We start from the raw sequence: 17,500 nt of genomic DNA on the forward strand, positions 1-17,500 counted from the left end.
TTTCATAGTTTTGATGTCTTCACTATTATTCTACAATGAAGACAAGTGTTAAAATAAAGAAAAACCCTGGAATGAGTAGGTGTGTCCAAACCTTTGACTGGTACAGACCACAAATTCCCATTGGCTATACAAAAACTCTTTAACATCATCCTTAGCTCTGGCATCTTCCCCAATATTTGGAACCAAGGACTGATCACCCCAATCCACAAAAGTGGAGACAAATTTGACCCCAATAACTACCGTGGAATATGCGTCAACAGTAACCTTGGGAAAATCCTCTGCATTATTATTAACTGCAGACTCGTACATTTCCTCAGTGAAAACAATGTACTGAGCAAATGTAAAAGTGGCTTTTTACCAAATGACCGTACGACAGACCACGTATTCACCCTGCACACCCTAATTGACAAACAAACAAACCAAAACAAAGTCTTCTCATGCTTTGTTGATTTAAAGAAATATTTTGACTCAATCTGGCAAGAGGGTCTGCTATAGGGGCGTCTGAGGGTCTGCTATAGGGGGGTCTGAGGGTCTGCTATAGGTGGGTCTGAGGGTCTGCTATAGGGGGGTCTGAGGGTCTGCTATAGGGGGGTCTGAGGGTCTGCTATAGGGGGGTCTGAGGGTCTGCTATAGGGGGGTCTGAGGGTCTGCTATAGGTGGGTCTGAGGGTCTGCTATAGGGGGGTCTGAGGGTCTGCTATAGGGGGGTCTGAGGGTCTGCTATAGGTGGGTCTGAGGGTCTGCTATAGGGGGGTCTGAGGGTCTGCTATAGGGGGGTCTGAGGGTCTGCTATAGGTGGGTCTGAGGGTCTGCTATAGGGGGGTCTGAGGGTCTGCTATAGGGGGGTCTGAGGGTCTGCTATAGGGGGGTCTGAGGGTCTGCTATAGGGGGGTCTGGGGTCTGCTATAGGGGGGTCTGTGGGTCTGCTATAGGGGGTCTGAGGGTCTGCTATAGGGGGGTCTGAGGGTCTGCTATAGGGGGGTCTGGGGGTCTGCTATAGGGGGGTCTGAAGGTCTGCTATAGGGGGGTCTGAGGGTCTGCTATAGGGGGGTCTGAGGGTCTGCTATAGGGGGTCTGAGGGTCTGCTATAGGGGGGTCTGAGGGTCTGCTATAGGGGGGTCTGAGGGTCTGCTATAGGGGGGTCTGGGGGTCTGCTATAGGGGGGTCTGAGGGTCTGCTATAGGGGGGTCTGAGGGTCTGCTATAGGGGGGTCTGAGGGTCTGCTATAGGGGGGTCTGAGGGTCTGCTATAGGGGGGTCTGAGGGTCTGCTATAGGGGGGTCTGAGGGTCTGCTATAGGGGGGTCTGAGGGTCTGCTATAGGGGGGTCTGAGGGTCTGCTATAGGGGGGTCTGAGGGTCTAGTATAGGGGGGTCTGAGGGTCTGCTATAGGGGGGTCTGAGGGTCTGCTATAGGGGGGTCTGAGGGTCTGCTATAGGTGGGTCTGAGGGTCTGCTATAGGGGGGTCTGAGGGTCTGCTATAGGTGGGTCTGAGGGTCTGCTATAGGGGGGTCTGAGGTTCTGCTATAGGGGGGTCTGAGGGTCTGCTATAGGGGGGTCTGAGGGTCTGCTATAGGGGGGTCTGAGGGTCTGCTATAGGGGGGTCTGAGGGTCTGCTATAGGGGGGTCTGAGGGTCTGCTATAGGGGGGTCTGAGGGTCTAGTATAGGGGGGTCTGAGGGTCTGCTATAGGGGGGTCTGAGGGTCTGCTATAGGGGGGTCTGAGGGTCTGCTATAGGGGGGTCTGAGGGTCTGCTATAGGGGGGTCTGAGGGTCTGCTATAGGGGGGTCTGAGGGTCTGCTATAGGGGGGTCTGGGGGCCTGCTATAGGGGGGTCTGAGGGTCTGCTATAGGGGGGTCTGGGGGTCTGCTATAGGGGGGTCTGAGGGTCTGCTATAGGGGGGTCTGAGGGTCTGCTATAGGGGGGTCTGAGGGTCTGCTATAGGGGGGTCTGGGGGTCTGCTATAGGGGGGTCTGAAGGTCTGCTATAGGGGGGTCTGAGGGTCTGCTATAGGGGGGTCTGAGGGTCTGCTATAGGGGGTCTGAGGGTCTGCTATAGGGGGGTCTGAGGGTCTGCTATAGGGGGGTCTGAGGGTCTGCTATAGGGGGGTCTGAGGGTCTGCTATAGGGGGGTCTGAGGGTCTGCTATAGGGGGGTCTGAGGGTCTGCTATAGGGGGGTCTGAGGGTCTGCTATAGGGGGGTCTGAGGGTCTGCTATAGGGGGTCTGAGGGTCTGCTATAGGGGGGTCTGAGGGTCTGCTATAGGGGGGTCTGAGGGTCTGCTATAGGGGGGTCTGAGGGTCTGCTGTAGGGGGGTCTGAGGGTCTGCTATAGGGGGGTCTGAGGGTCTGCTATAGGGGGGTCTGAGTGTCTGCTATAGGGGTGTCTGAGTGTCTGCTATAGGGGGGTCTGAGGGTCTGCTATAGGGGGGTCTGAGGGTCTGCTATACAAATTGAAGGAAAACGTTAGGAACACCTTCCTAATATTGAGTTGCACCGTTCCTTAACCTGTCTCTTCCCCTTCCTCTACGATGATTTGAAGTGGATTTAACAAGTGGCATCCATAAGGGATCATAGCTTTCACCTGTATTCTGGCTCTGACGCTCGTCGGATGTGGCAGGGGGCTTGCAAACTATTATGGACTACAAAGGGAAACCCAGACGCGAGCTGCCCAGTGACGAGGGCCTACCAGACGGGCTAAATGTATTTTATGCTTGCTTCGAGGCAAGCAACACTGAATCATGCATGAGAGCACCAGCTGTTCCGGACGACTGTGTGATCACGCTCTCCTTAGCCGATGTGAGCAAGACCTTCAAACAGGTCAACATTCACAAGGCCGCGGGGCCAGAAGGATTACCAGGACGTGTCCTCAGAGCATACGCGGACCAACTGGTACGTGTCTTCACTGATATTTTCAACCTCTCCCTGACCGAGTCTGTAATACCAACATGTTTCAAGCAGACCACCATCGTCCCTGCGCCCAAGAACACTAAGGTAACCTGCCTAAATGACTACCGACCGATAGCACTCACATCTGTAGCCATGAAGTGCTTTGAAAGGCTGGCCATGGCTCACATCAACACCATTATCCCAGAAATCCTAGACCCACTCCAATTTGCATACCGCCCCAACAGATCCATAGATGATCCATTCTCTATTGCACTCCACACTGCCCTCTCCCACCTGGACAAGAGGAACACCTATGTGAGAATGTTGTTCATTAACTACAGCTCAGCGTTCAACACCATAGTTGCCCTCAAAGCTCATCACTAAGCTAAGGACCCTGGGACTAAACACCTCCCTCTGCAACTGATGGGGCTGTAGAATTTCCAGGTCCACTGACTCGGTACCGGTACCCCCTGTATATTGCCTCGTTATTGATATTTTATTGTGTTACTTAAAAAATATATATATTGTTTATTTAGTAAATATTTTCTGACCTCTTATTTGTCTTAAAACTGTATTGTTGGTTAAGGGCTTGTAAGTAATTATTTCAGCGGTTTGTATTCGGCGCATGTGACTATTAACATTTGATTTGACTTGATTCACATGATCAGTCTATCCCTCACACTGCCTCTATCCCTCACACTGCCTCTATCCCTCACACTGACTCTATCCCTCACACACTGCCTCTATCCCTCACACTGGCCCTCACACACTGCCTCTATCCCTCACACTGGCACTCACACACTGCCTCTATCCCTCACACTAACTCTATCCCTCACACACTGCCTCTATCCCTCACACTGGCACTCACACACTGCCTCTATCCCTCACAGTGCCACTCACACACTGCCTCTATCCCTCACACTGGCACTCACACACTGCCTCTATCCCTCACACACTGCCTCTATCCCTCACACTGACTCTATCCCTCACACACTGCCTCTATCCCTCACACTGCCACTCACACACTGCCTCTATCCCTCACACACTGCCTCTATCCCTCACACTGACCCTATCCCTCACACTGCCACACACACACTGCTTCTGGCCCTCACACTGACACTCACACACTGCCTCTATCCCTCACACACTGCCTCTATCCCTCACACATTGCCTCTATCCCTCACACTGACACTCATACACTGCCTCTATCCCTCACATTGACACTCACACACTGCCTCTGGCCCTCACATTGACACTCACACACTGCCTCTGGTCCTCACATTGACACTCACACACTGCCTCTATCCCTCACACACTGCCTCTGGCCCTCACATTGACACTCACACACTGCCTCTGGTCCTCACATTGACACTCACACACTGCCTCTATCCCTCACACACTGCCTCTATCCCTCACACTGACACTCACACACGGTCTATGCCCCCCCCCCCCACACACACACACACACAAAATCAGGCATCAAACACACCACTACTGTAACCCCACATGGAGTACATTGAGTGTATCTCTTGTCCTCTCTCTCCATCCCTCTCTCTCCATCCCTCTCTCCATCCCTCTCTCTCCATCCCTCTCTCCATCCCTCTCTCCATCCCTCTCTCTCATCCCTCTCTCCCTCCATCCCTCTCTCTCCATCCCTCTCTCCATCCCTCTCTCCATCCCTCTCTCCATCCCTCTCTCCATCCCTCTCTCCATCCCTCTCTCTCATCCCTCTCTCCCTCCATCCCTCTCTCCATCATCCCTCTCTCCCTCCATCTTTCTCTCATCCCTCTCTCCCTCCATCCCTCTCTCCATCATCCCTCTCTCTCCATCCCTCTCTCTCCATCCCTCTCTCCATCATTCCTCTCTCTCCATCCCTCTCTCCATCATCCCTCTCTCCCTCCATCCCTCTCTCCATCTCTCTCTCTCATCCTTCCCTACATCCCTCTCTCCCTCCATCCCTCTCTCTCCATCTCTCCCTCCATCCCTCTCTCCCTCCATCCCTCTCTCCATCATCCCTCTCTCTCCATCCCTCTCTCTCCATCCCTCTCTCCATCATTCCTCTCTCTCCATCCCTCTCTCCATCATCCCTCTCTCCCTCCATCCCTCTCTCCATCTCTCTCTCATCCTTCCCTACATCCCTCTCTCCATCTCTCTCTCATCCTTCCCTTCATCCCTCTCTCCATCTCTCTCTCATCCTTCCCTACATCCCTCTCTCCATCCCTCTGCCCTCTCCTTCTCCATCCATCCCTCTCTCCTCTTCTTCTCCATCCCTCTCTCCTCTCCTTCTCTCTCCTCTCCTACTCCATCCCTCTCTCCTCTCCTTCTCCATCCCTCTCTCCTCTCCTTCTCCATCCCTCTCTCCTCTCCTTCTCCATCCCTCTCTCCTCTCCTTCTCTCTCCTCTCCTACTCCATCCCTCTCTCCTCTCCTTCTCCATCCCTCTCTCCTCTCCTTCTCCATCCCTCTCTCCTCTCCTTCTCCATCCCTCTCTCCTCTCCTTCTCTCTCCTCTCCTACTCCATCCCTCTCTCCTCTCCTTCTCCATCCCTCTCTCCTCTCCTTCTCCATCCCTCTCTCCTCTCTTCCATCCCTCTCTCCATCCCTTTCTCCTCTCCTTCTCCATCTCTCTCTTTTCTCTAACCACTAGGTGGTTAGGTAGCCTAGTGGTTAGAGCGTTGGGCCAGTAACCGAAAGCTTGCTAGATCGAATCCCTTAGCTGACAATGTAAAAATATGTCGTTGTGCCCCTGAACAGGGAAGTTAACCCACTGTTCCTAGGCTGTCATTGTAAGTAAGAATTTGGTCTTAACTGACTTGCCTAGTTAAATAAAAAAAATATCCCTCCCTCTCTCTTATCCTTCTCCATCCAGCTGACAGTAGTAGATACGAGTTAGTCTACACACCAGGAAACAGATGTGGTGGACTAGCTAGATAACCCACAGTAGAAGCCCAGTGTGTGTCTGTGTATAAGGTTGAGTGATTGTAGTTGTAATCCAGTCCATTATGACATCAGCTGGGTTTTTTAATCCATCATGTTGACTCTTCCTGTCCATTATGGAGTTACCATACCTCCCACTGTGCCCTAAATCAGGGCTTCTCACACACGCAATAAAAACAACAATATCGCCGATGCCAAGAGAGAGGTGGGCCTTAAAATGTTCCTTCACAGGGCCCAATAATTGTTTTTTTCTAGTCATGAAGTCATAGTAGATCTCCTTGGTTTGATTGGTCATGAAGTCATAGTAGATCTCCTTGGTTTGATTGGTCATGAAGTCATAGTGGATCTCCTTGGTTTGATTGGTCATGAAGTCATAGTAGATCTCCTTGGTTTGATTGGTCATGAAGTCATAGTAGATCTCCTTGGTTTGATTGGTCATGAAGTCATAGTGGATCTCCTTGGTTTGATTGGTCATGAAGTCACAGTGGATCTCCTTGGTTTGATTGGTCATGAAGTCATAGTGGATCTCCTTGGTTTGATTGGTCATGAAGTCATAGTAGAACTCCTTGGTTTGATTGGTCATAGTAGATCTCCTTGGTTTGATTGGTCATGAAGTCATAGTAGAACTCCTTGGTTTGATTGGTCATGAAGTCATAGTAGATCTCCTTGGTTTGATTGGTCATGAAGTCATAGTGGATCTCCTTGGTTTGATTGGTCATGAAGTCACAGTGGATCTCCTTGGTTTGATTGGTCATGAAGTCATAGTGGATCTCCTTGGTTTGATTGGTCATGAAGTCATAGTAGAACTCCTTGGTTTGATTGGTCATAGTAGATCTCCTTGGTTTGATTGGTCATGAAGTCATAGTAGATCTCCTTGGTTTGATTGGTCATAGTAGATCTCCTTGGTTTGATTGGTCATAGTAGAACTCCTTGGTTTGATTGGTCATGAAGTCATAGTAGAACTCCTTGGTTTGATTGGTCATAGTAGAACTCCTTGGTTTGATTGGTCATGAAGTCATAGTAGAACTCCTTGGTTTGATTGGTCATAGTAGATATCCTTGGTTTGATTGGTCATAGTAGATCTCCTTGGTTTGATTGGTCATAGTAGATCTCCTTGGATTGATTGGTCATAGTAGATCTCCTTGGTTTGATTGGTCATAGTAGATCTCCTTGGTTTGATTGGTCATAGTAGATCTCCTTGGTTTGATTGGTCATAGTAGATCTCCTTGGTTTGATTGGTCATAGTAGATCTCCTTGGTTTGATTGGTCATAGTAGATCTCCTTGGTTTGATTGGTCATAGTAGATCTCCTTGGTTTGATTGGTCATAGCAGAACTCCTTGGTTTGATTGGTCATGAAGTCATAGTAGATCTCCTTGGTTTGATTGGTCATAGTAGATCTCCTTGGTTTGATTGGTCATAGTAGATCTCCTTGGTTTGATTGGTCATAGTAGATCTCCTTGGTTTGATTGGTCATAGCAGAACTCCTTGGTTTGATTGGTCATGAAGTCATAGTAGATCTCCTTGGTTTGATTGGTCATAGTAGATCTCCTTGGTTTGATTGGTCATAGTAGAACTCCTTGGTTTGATTGGTCATAGTAGTTCTCCTTGGTTTTATTTTTTCATAGTAGATCTTCTTGGTTTGATTGGTCATAGTAGATCTCCTTGGTTTGATTGGTCATAGTAGATCTCCTTGGTTTGATTGGTCATAGTAGATCTCCTTGGTTTTTATATTGGTCATAGTAGATCTCCTTGGTTTGATTGGTCATAGTAGATCTCCTTGGTTTGATTGGTCATAGTAGATCTCCTTGGTTTGATTGGTCATAGTAGATCTCCTTGGTTTGATTGGTCATAGTAGATCTCCTTGGTTTGATTGGTCATAGTAGATCTCCTTGGTTTGATTGGTCATAGTAGATCTCCTTGTGTCCTATTTTATCTCTCTTGAGTTCTGATAATGAGGGATGTCCCTGAGGACAGGGTTCCCCGGACCCAAAACGTTTTAGAACATTTGCCCTAAATAGCTTAAATACTGTGTGTGTGTGTGTGTGTGTGTGTGTGTGTGTGTGTGTGTGTGTGTGTGTGTGTGTGTGTGTGTGTGTAGGTTTGCTCCGCTGCACCATGCTGCTCTCAGTGGGAACCTGGAGCTCATCTCTCTGCTGCTGGAATCGCAGGCCACCGTGGACATCAGGGACCAGAAGGGTGAGACACACACACACACACACACAGACACACACACACATAAACACACACACACGCTGCCGGCCGTAGTCTGATTCTGTCTGTTCCTCCGTGGTTGCCGTAGGGATGCGCCCACTGCACTACGCGGCTTGGCAGGGGAAGGCGGAGCCTATGAAGATGCTGCTGAAGTCTGGTTCGTCGGTCAACGGCCAATCAGACGAGGGACAGATCCCTCTGCACCTGTCGGCACAGCACGGACACTACGACGTGGTGAGTCACATTAGCTGTTGTTTAGCTAACGGCTAACGGAAGAGTTTCTGCTATCGATGTCATCTCCTGCCGTTGTGCCCTGGAGCAAGGCACTTAACACCTTAACCTGCTCCAGGGGCGCTGTGCTGTGTCTTCCAACCTGTGTGGGTATGTATCTTAGAGGGGTCGGGGCGGCAGGTAGCTTAGTGGTTAGATGGGGGGGCAGGTAGCCTAGTGGTTAGAGGGGGGGGGGGGGGGGGGGGCAGGTAGCCTAGTGGTTAGAGGGGGGTTGCAGGTAGCCTAGTGGTTAGAGGGGGGGGACAGGTAGCCTAGTGGTTAGAGGGGGGGGGCAGGTAGCCTAGTGGTTAGAGGGGGGGGGGGCAGGTAGCCTAGTGGTTAGAGGGGGGGCAGGTAGCCTAGTGGTTAGAGGGGGGGCAGGTAGCCTAGTGGTTAGAGGGGGGTTGCAGGTAGCCTAGTGGTTAAAGGGGGGGCAGGTAGCCTAGTGGTTAGAGGGGGGGACAGGTAGCCTAGTGGTTAGAGGGGGGGGGGGGGGCAGGTAGCCTAGTGGTTAGAGGGGGGGGGGGGGGGCAGGTAGCCTAGTGGTTAGAGGGGGGGCAGGTAGCCTAGTGGTTAGAGGGGGGTTGCAGGTAGCCTAGTGGTTAGAGGGGGGGCAGGTAGCCTAGTGGTTAGAGGGGGGGACAGGTAGCCTAGTGGTTAGAGGGGGGGGGGGGGGGTAGCCTAGTGGTTAGAGGGGGGGGGGACAGGTAGCCTAGTGGTTAGAGGTGGGGCAGGTAGCCTAGTGGTTAGAGGGGAGTTGCAGGTAGCCTAGTGGTTAGAGGGGGGGCAGGTAGCCTAGTGGTAGAGGGGGGGGGGGCAGGTAGCCTAGTGGTTAGAGGGGGGGCAGGTAGCCTAGTGGTTAGAGATGTTGCTCCAGCACCAGTCTAATCCGTGTGTTGTTCCCCCAGTCTGAGATGTTGCTTCAGCACCAGTCTAATCCGTGTTGTTGTTCCCCCAGTCTGAGATATTGCTCCAGCACCAGTCTAATCCGTGTGTTGTTCTTGTTGTTGTTCCCCCAGTCTGAGATGTTGCTCCAGCATCAGTCTAATCCGTGTTGTTGTTGTTGTTCCCCCAGTCTGAGATGTTGCTCCAGCACCAGTCTAATCCGTGTGTTGTTTTTGTTGTTGTTGTTGTTGTTGTTCCCCCAGTCTGAGATGTTGCTCCAGCACCAGTCTAATCCATGTTGTTGTTCCTCCAGTCTGAGATGTTGCTCCAACACCAGTCTAATCTGTGTGTTGTTGTTCCCCCAGTCTGAGATGTTGCTCCAGCACCAGTCTAATCCATGTGTTGTTGTTGTTCCCCCAGTCTGAGATGTTGCTCCAGCACCAGTCTAATCCGTGTGTTGTTGTTGTTGTTGTTGTTCCCCCAGTCTGAGATGTTGCTCCAGCACCAGTCTAATCTGTGTGTTGTTGTTGTTGTTGTTGTTCCTCCAGTCTGAGATGTTGCTCCAGCACCAGTCTAATCCGTGTGTTGTTGTTGTTCCCCCAGTCTGAGATGTTGCTCCAGCACCAGTCTAATCCATGTGTTGTTGTTGTTGTTCCCCCAGTCTGAGATGTTGCTTCAGCACCAGTCTAATCCGTGTGTTGTTGTTGTTGTTGTTGTTGTTGTTGTTCCCCCAGTCTGAGATGTTGCTCCAACACCAGTCTAATCCGTGTGTTGTTGTTGTTCCTCCAGTCTGAGATGCTGCTCCAACACCAGTCTAATCCGTGTTGTTGTTCCTCCAGTCTGAGATGTTGCTCCAGCACCAGTCTAATCCGTGTGTTGTTGTTGTTCCTCCAGTCTGAGATGTTGCTCCAACACCAGTCTAATCCGTGTGTTGTTGTTGTTGTTCCCCCAGTCTGAGATGTTGCTCCAACACCAGTCTAATCCGTGTGTTGTTGTTGTTCCCCCAGTCTGAGATGTTGCTCCAACACCAGTCTAATCCGTGTGTCGTTGTTGTCGTTGTTCCCCCAGTCTGAGATGTTGCTTCAGCACCAGTCTAATCCGTGTTGTTGTTGTTGTTGTTGTTCCCCCAGTCTGAGATGTTGCTCCAGCACCAGTCTAATCCGTATGTTGTTGCTGTTGTTGTTGTTGTTGTTCCTCCAGTCTGAGATGTTGCTCCAACACCAGTCTAATCCGTGTGTTGTTGTTGTTGTTGTTGTTGTTCCCCCAGTCTGAGATGTTGCTCCAGCACCAGTCTAATCCGTGTTGTTGTTCCCCCAGTCTGAGATGTTGCTTCAGCATCAGTCTAATCTGTGTGTTGTTGTTGTTGTTGTTCCTCCAGTCTGAGATGTTGCTCCAACACCAGTCTAATCCATGTGTTGTTGTTGTTGTTGTTCCTCCAGTCTGAGATGTTGCTCCAACAACAGTCTAATCCGTGTGTTGTTGTTGTTGTTGTTGTTGTTCCCCCAGTCTGAGATGTTGCTCCAACACCAGTCTAATCCGTGTGTTGTTGTTGTTGTTGTTGTTCCCCCAGTCTGAGATGTTGCTCCAACACCAGTCTAATCCGTGTGTTGTTGTTGTTGTTGTTCCCCCAGTCTGAGATGTTGCTCCAACACCAGTCTAATCCGTGTGTTGTTGTTGTTGTTGTTCCCCCAGTCTGAGATGTTGCTCCAGCACCAGTCTAATCCGTGTGTTGTTGTTGTTGTTCCTCCAGTCTGAGATGTTGCTTCAGCACCAGTCTAATCCGTGTGTTGTTGTTGTTGTTCCTCCAGTCTGAGATGTTGCTTCAGCACCAGTTTAATCCGTGTGTTGTTGTTGTTCCCCCAGTCTGAGATGTTGCTCCAACACCAGTCTAATCCGTGTGTTGTTGTTGTTCCCCCAGTCTGAGATGTTGCTCCAACACCAGTCTAATCCGTGTGTTGTTGTTGTTGTTGTTCCCCCAGTCTGAGATGTTGCTCCAACACCAGTCTAATCTGTGTGTTGTTGTTGTTGTTGTTGTTCCCCCAGTCTGAGATGTTGCTCCAACACCAGTCTAATCCGTGTGTTGTTGTTGTTGTTGTTCCCCCAGTCTGAGATGTTGCTCCAACACCAGTCTAATCCGTGTGTTGTTGTTGTTGTTGTTCCCCCAGTCTGAGATGTTGCTCCAGCACCAGTCTAATCCGTGTGTTGTTGTTGTTGTTCCTCCAGTCTGAGATGTTGCTTCAGCACCAGTCTAATCCGTGTGTTGTTGTTGTTGTTCCTCCAGTCTGAGATGTTGCTTCAGCACTAGTTTAATCCGTGTGTTGTTGTTGTTCCCCCAGTCTGAGATGTTGCTTCAGCACCAGTCTAATCCGTGTATAGTGGACAATGCAGGAAAGACTCCTCTCGATCTGGCCTGTGAGTTCGGCAGGGTCGGGGTGAGTAACTAACTCTACTGACTTCATTACCTATTTACTTTGCAGTTTTGTTGGTGTTGGATGGACTTTGGACACTGGCCATCCGGGTTAGAAGACCTCCATTTTACTATCCCGTGACGTTGATCCCGTGACTTTGTTCTAACCAAGGGTGCTGTGGTGGTGTTTTTGGGCTTGTTTGGCAGATGTTTTACTAGCCCAGACTGAAAACTACTAAACTACTAGACGGGCTTGGTTAAAACTACTAGCCTTGGGCTAACAGGCTTGGTTAAAACTACTAGCCTTGAGCTAACAGGCTTGGTTAAAACTACTAGCCTTGAGCTAACAGGCTTGGTTAAAACTACTAGCCTTGAGCTAACAGGCTTGGTTAAAACTACTAGCCTTGAGCTAACAGGCTTGGTTAAAACTACTAGCCTTGAGCTAACAGGCTTGGTTAAAACTACTAGCCTTGAGCTAACAGGCTTGGTTAAAACTACTAGCCTTGGCCTAACGAGCTAGGTTAAAACTACTAGCCTTGGCCTAACGAGCTAGGTTAAAACTACTAGCCTTGGGCTAACGGGCTAGGTTAAAACTACTACCTTGGGCTAACCGGCTAGGTTAAAATACTATCCGTGGGCTAATGGGCTCTGTTAAAACTACTACCCTTGGGCTAACGGGCTTGGTTAAAACTACTAGCCTTGAGCTAACAGGCTTAGTTAAAACTACTAGCCTTGAGCTAACAGGCTTGGTTAAAACTACTAGCCTTGAGCTAACAGGCTTGGTTAAAACTACTAGCCTTGAGCTAACAGGCTTGGTTAAAACTACTAGCCTTGAGCTAACAGGCTTGGTTAAAACTACTAGCCTTGGGCTAAAGGGCTTAGGTTAAAACTACTAGCTTTGGGCTAATGAGCTAGGTTAAAACTACTAGCCTTGAGCTAACAGGCTTGGTTAAAACTATTAGCCTTGAGCTAACTGGCTTGGTTAAAACTACTAGCCTTGACCTAACAGGCTTGGTTAAAACTACTAGCCTTGAGCTAACAGGCTTGGTTAAAACTACTAGCCTTGAGCTAACAGGCTTGGTTAAAACTACTAGCCTTGGCCTAATGAGCTAGGTTAAAACTACTAGCCTTGGCCTAACGAGCTAGGTTAAAACTACTAGCCTTGGGCTAACGGGCTAGGTTAAAACTACTAACTTGGGCTAACCGGCTAGGTTAAAATACTATCCGTGGGCTAATGGGCTCTGTTAAAACTACTAGCCTTGGGCTAACGGGCTTGGTTAAAACTACTAGCCTTGAGCTAACAGGCTTAGTTAAAACTACTAGCCTTGAGCTAACAGGCTTGGTTAAAAATTCTATCCTTGGGCTAACGGGCTTGGTTAAAACTACTAGCTTTGGGCTAGCAGGCTTGATTAAAACTACTATCCTTGAGCTAACGTGCTTGGTTAAAACTACTAGCCTTGGGCTAACGAGCTTGGTTAAAACTACTAGCCTTGGCCTAACGAGCTAGGTTAAAACTACTAGCCTTGGGCTAACGGGCTAGGTTAAAACTGCTACCTTGGGCTAACCGGCTAGGTTAAAACTACTACCCGTGGGCTAACGGGCTGGGTAAAACTACTACCCTTGGGCTAACAGGCTTGGTTAAAACTACTAGCCTTGGGCTAACAGTCTTGGTTAATTTCCATCCCTGTCCATGATCAATATGCAACTAGCACACTGCCAGAAAATCCTTGTGATGGCCAGTGTGGGTGTGGGATTTTGCTCCAGCAGTAAATGTGTGTGTGTGTGTAGGTGGTTCAGCTCCTTCTCAACAGTAACGTGTGTGTGTGTGTGTGTGCGTGTGTGTGTGTGTGTGTGTAGGTGGTTCAGCTCCTTCTCAACAGTAACGTGTGTGTGTGTGTGTGTGTAGGTGGTTCAGCTCCTGCTCAACAGTAACGTGTGTGTGTGTGTGTGTGTGTGTGTAGGTAGTTCAGCTCCTTCTCAACAGTAACATGTGTGTGGCCCTGCTGGAACTGAAACCAGGAGATTCTACTGACCCCAATGGGACCTCTCCTCTACACCTGGCGGCCAAGAACGGACACATAGACATCATCAGGTAACACACACACTCTCTCTCTCTCTCTCTCTCTCTCTCTCTCTCTCTCTCTCTCTCTCTCTCTCTCTCTCTCTCTCTCTCTCTCTCTCTCTCTCTCTCTCTCTCTCTCTCTCTCTCTCTCTCTCTCTCTCTCTCTCTCTCTCTCTCTCTCTCTCTCTCTCTCTCTCTCTCTCTCTCTCTCTCTCTCTCTCTCTCCTTCCTTCCTTCCTTCCTTCCTTCCCCCTCTCTCTCCCTTTCTCTCTCTATATCGGTCACATCGACAAATGACCCAGCCTTATATGGTCAGACTATAATTATACTATAAAACAAATGACCCAGCCTTATATGGTCATACTATCAACTAATGACCCAGCCTTATATGGTCATACTATCAATTAATGACCCAGCCTTATATGGTCATACTATAATTATACTATAAAACACATGGCCCAGCCTTATATAGTCACACTCTCAACTAATGACCCAGCCTAATATGGTCATACTATCAAGTAATGACCCAGCCTAATATGGTCATACTATCAACTAATGACCCAGCCTAATATGGTCATACTATAATTCTAATTTCAACAAATGACCCAGTTAACCATGTTAGGGTATATTGATAGTTGGAGTTAGTATTTATTGGGGCAGATGGTTAACCATGTTAGGGTATATTGATAGTTCTAGTTAGTATTTATTGGGCCAGATGGTTAACCATGTTAGGGTATATTGATAGTTCTAGTTAGTATTTATTGGGCCAGATGGATAACCATGTTAGGGTATATTGATAGTTGGAGTTAGTTTTTCTTGGGCCAGATGGATAACCATGTTAGGGTATATTGATAGTTCTAGTTAGTATTTATTGGGCCAGATGGATAACCATGTTAGGGTATATTGATAGTTGGAGTTAGTTTTTCTTGGGCCAGATGGTTAACCATGTTAGGGTATATTGATAGTTCTAGTTAGTATTTATTGGGCCAGATGGTTAACCATGTTAGGGTATATTGATAGTTCTAGTTAGTATTTATTGGGCCAGATGGTTAACCATGTTAGGGTATATTGATAGTTCTAGTTAGTATTTATTGGGCCAGATGGATAACCATGTTAGGGTATATTGATAGTTCTAGTTAGTATTTATTGGGCCAGATGGTTAACCATGTTAGGGTATATTGATAGTTCTAGTTAGTATTTATTGGGCCAGATGGATAACCATGTTAGGGTATATTGATAGTTCTAGTTAGTATTTATTGGGCCAGATGGTTAACCATGTTAGGGTATATTGATAGTTCTAGTTAGTATTTATTGGGCCAGATGGATAACCATGTTAGGGTATATTGATAGTTGGAGTTAGTTTTTCTTGGGCCAGATGGATAACCATGTTAGGGTATATTGATAGTTCTAGTTAGTATTTATTGGGCCAGATGGATAACCATGTTAGGGTATATTGATAGTTCTAGTTAGTATTTATTGGGCCAGATGGATAACCATGTTAGGGTATATTGATAGTTCTAGTTAGTATTTATTGGGCCAGATGGATAACCATGTTAGGGTATATTGATAGTTGGAGTTAGTATTTATTGGGACAAATGTGCTCAAGCGAAAACAATTATTTAAAAAAAATCTGTGTGTGTGTGTATGTTGTGTGTTGTGTTTGTGTGTGTGTGTGTGTATGTTGTGTTTGTGTGTGTGTGTGTGTATGTTGTGTTGTGTTTGTGTGTGTGTGTGTGTGTGTGTTGTGTGGTCCCCAGGCTGTTGATCCAGTCTGGAATAGACATCAACAGACAGACCAAGGCTGGCACGGCTCTGCATGAGGCAGCTCTCTGTGGGAAGACTGAGGCAGTTCGCCTCCTGCTGGATGTAAGAGGAACTACAACTAACCTTTAATCATTAACCCCTGACCCCTAACCCCTGACCCCTGCATGAGGCAGCTCTCTGTGGGAAGACTGAGGCGGTTCGCCTCCTGCTGGATGTAAGAGGAACTACAACTAACCTTTAATCATTAACCCCTGACCCCTAACTCCTGACCCCTGCATGAGGCAGAGCTCTGTGGGAAGACTGGTTGTTCCCTTAGCATCAGTCCAACACTAACTAACCTGATCTGGCTTTGATCGTTCCCTTAGCATCAGTCCAACACTAACTAACCTGATTTGGCCTGATCGTTCCCTTAGCATCAGTCCAACACTAACTAACCCTGATCGTTCCCTTAGCAGCAGTCCAACACTAACTAACCCTGATCGTTCCCTTAGCATCAGTCCAACACTAACTAACCCTGATCGTTCCCTTAGCATCAGTCCAACACTAACTAACCCTGATCGTTCCCTTAGCATCAGTCCAACACTAACTAACCCTGATCGTTCCCTTAGCAGCAGTCCAACACTAACTAACCTGATTTGGCCTGATCGTTCCGTTAGCATCAGTCCAACACTAACTAACCCTGATCGTTCCCTTAGCATCAGTCCAACACTAACTAACCCTGATCGTTCCCTTAGCAGCAGTCCAACACTAACTAACCCTGATCGTTCCCTTAGCATCAGTCCAACACTAACTAACCTGATCTGGCCTGATCGTTCCCTTAGCATCAGTCCAACACTAACTAACCCTGATCGTTCCCTTAGCATCAGTCCAACACTAACTAACCTGATTTGGCTTTGATCGTTCCCTTAGCATAGTGAATTAGAACCAGGGTAGAGGCACTAGTGAATTAGAACCAGGGTAGAGGTACTAGTGAATTAGAACCAGGGTAGAGGCACTAGTGAATTAGAACCAGGGTAGAGGCACTAGTGAATTAGAACCAGGGTAGAGGCACTAGTGAATTAGAACCAGGGTAGAGGCACTAGTGAATTAGAACCAGGGTAGAGGCACTAGTGAATTAGAACCAGGGTAGAGGCACTAGTGGACTTCCTGAATTTACTGTAATTTAAATGTAATTGAGCCCAACCCTGGTTGTTAAAGAAGCCCTAACCCTGAGCCTTGTCCCTAACCATAATCCTAATCCTAACCCTAATCCTAACCCTAATCCTAACTATAACCCTAACCCTAACCCTTATCCTAACCCTTATCCTAACCCTAATCCTTATCCTAACCCTAACCATAATCCTAACCCTAATCCTAACCCTAATCCTAACTATAACCCTAACCCTTATCCTAACCCTTATCCTAACCCTAATCCTTATCCTAACCCTAACCATAACCCTAACGCTAATCCTAATACTAATCCAAACCCTAATCCTAATACTAATCCTAATCCTAACCCTAATCCTAATCCAAACCCTAACCCTAATCCTAATCCAAACCCTAACCCTAATCCTAACCCTAACCCTAATCCTAACCCTAACCCTAACCCTAATCCTAACCCTAATCCTAATCCTAATCCTAATCCTAACCCTAATCCTAACCCTAATCCTAACCCTAATCCTAATCCTAACCCTAACCCTAATCCTAACCCTAATCCTAATCCTAACCCTAACCCTAATCCTAACCCTAACCCTAATCCTAACCCTAATCCTAACCCTAATCCTAATCCTAACCCTAACCCTAATCCTAATCCTAACCCTAATCCTAACCCTAACCCTAACCCTAATCCTAACCCTAACCCTAACCCTAATCCTAACCCTAACCCTAACCCTAATCCCTGTCCCTACAGAGTGGTATCAATGCAGCGGTGAGGAACACCTACAGCCAGACTGCTCTGGACATAGTTTACCAGTTCTCTGCTTCACAGGCCAGCAGAGAGATCAAACAGCTACTCAGAGGTACAGGGGTGTGTGTGTGTGTGTGTGTGTGTGTGTGTGTGTGTGTGTGTGTGTGTGTGTGTGTGTGTGTGTGTGTGTGTGTGT

The 17,500-nt window shown here is 48.0% G+C and overlaps 1 protein-coding gene across 7 annotated transcripts in view; it reads left to right on the plus strand.

Annotated features, from left to right (window-relative positions):
* The window catches only part of LOC109886536 (caskin-1), a 138,179-nt gene that overhangs the window by 52,601 nt on the left and 68,078 nt on the right, over window positions 1-17,500 (plus strand). For all 7 annotated transcript variants that reach the window (XM_031814210.1, XM_031814211.1, XM_031814209.1 and 4 more), the window contains exons 3-8: window positions 7,919-8,016; window positions 8,120-8,265; window positions 11,523-11,618; window positions 13,555-13,685; window positions 15,413-15,521; window positions 17,308-17,416. In XM_031814210.1, coding sequence (XP_031670070.1) covers window positions 7,919-8,016; window positions 8,120-8,265; window positions 11,523-11,618; window positions 13,555-13,685; window positions 15,413-15,521; window positions 17,308-17,416 — 689 coding nt within the window. The remainder of the gene's footprint in view (window positions 1-7,918; window positions 8,017-8,119; window positions 8,266-11,522; window positions 11,619-13,554; window positions 13,686-15,412; window positions 15,522-17,307; window positions 17,417-17,500) is intronic.

Source organism: Oncorhynchus kisutch, unplaced genomic scaffold, assembly GCF_002021735.2.
Source record: "Oncorhynchus kisutch isolate 150728-3 unplaced genomic scaffold, Okis_V2 Okis06b-Okis10b_hom, whole genome shotgun sequence".
Classification (NCBI taxonomy): domain Eukaryota; kingdom Metazoa; phylum Chordata; class Actinopteri; order Salmoniformes; family Salmonidae; genus Oncorhynchus; species Oncorhynchus kisutch.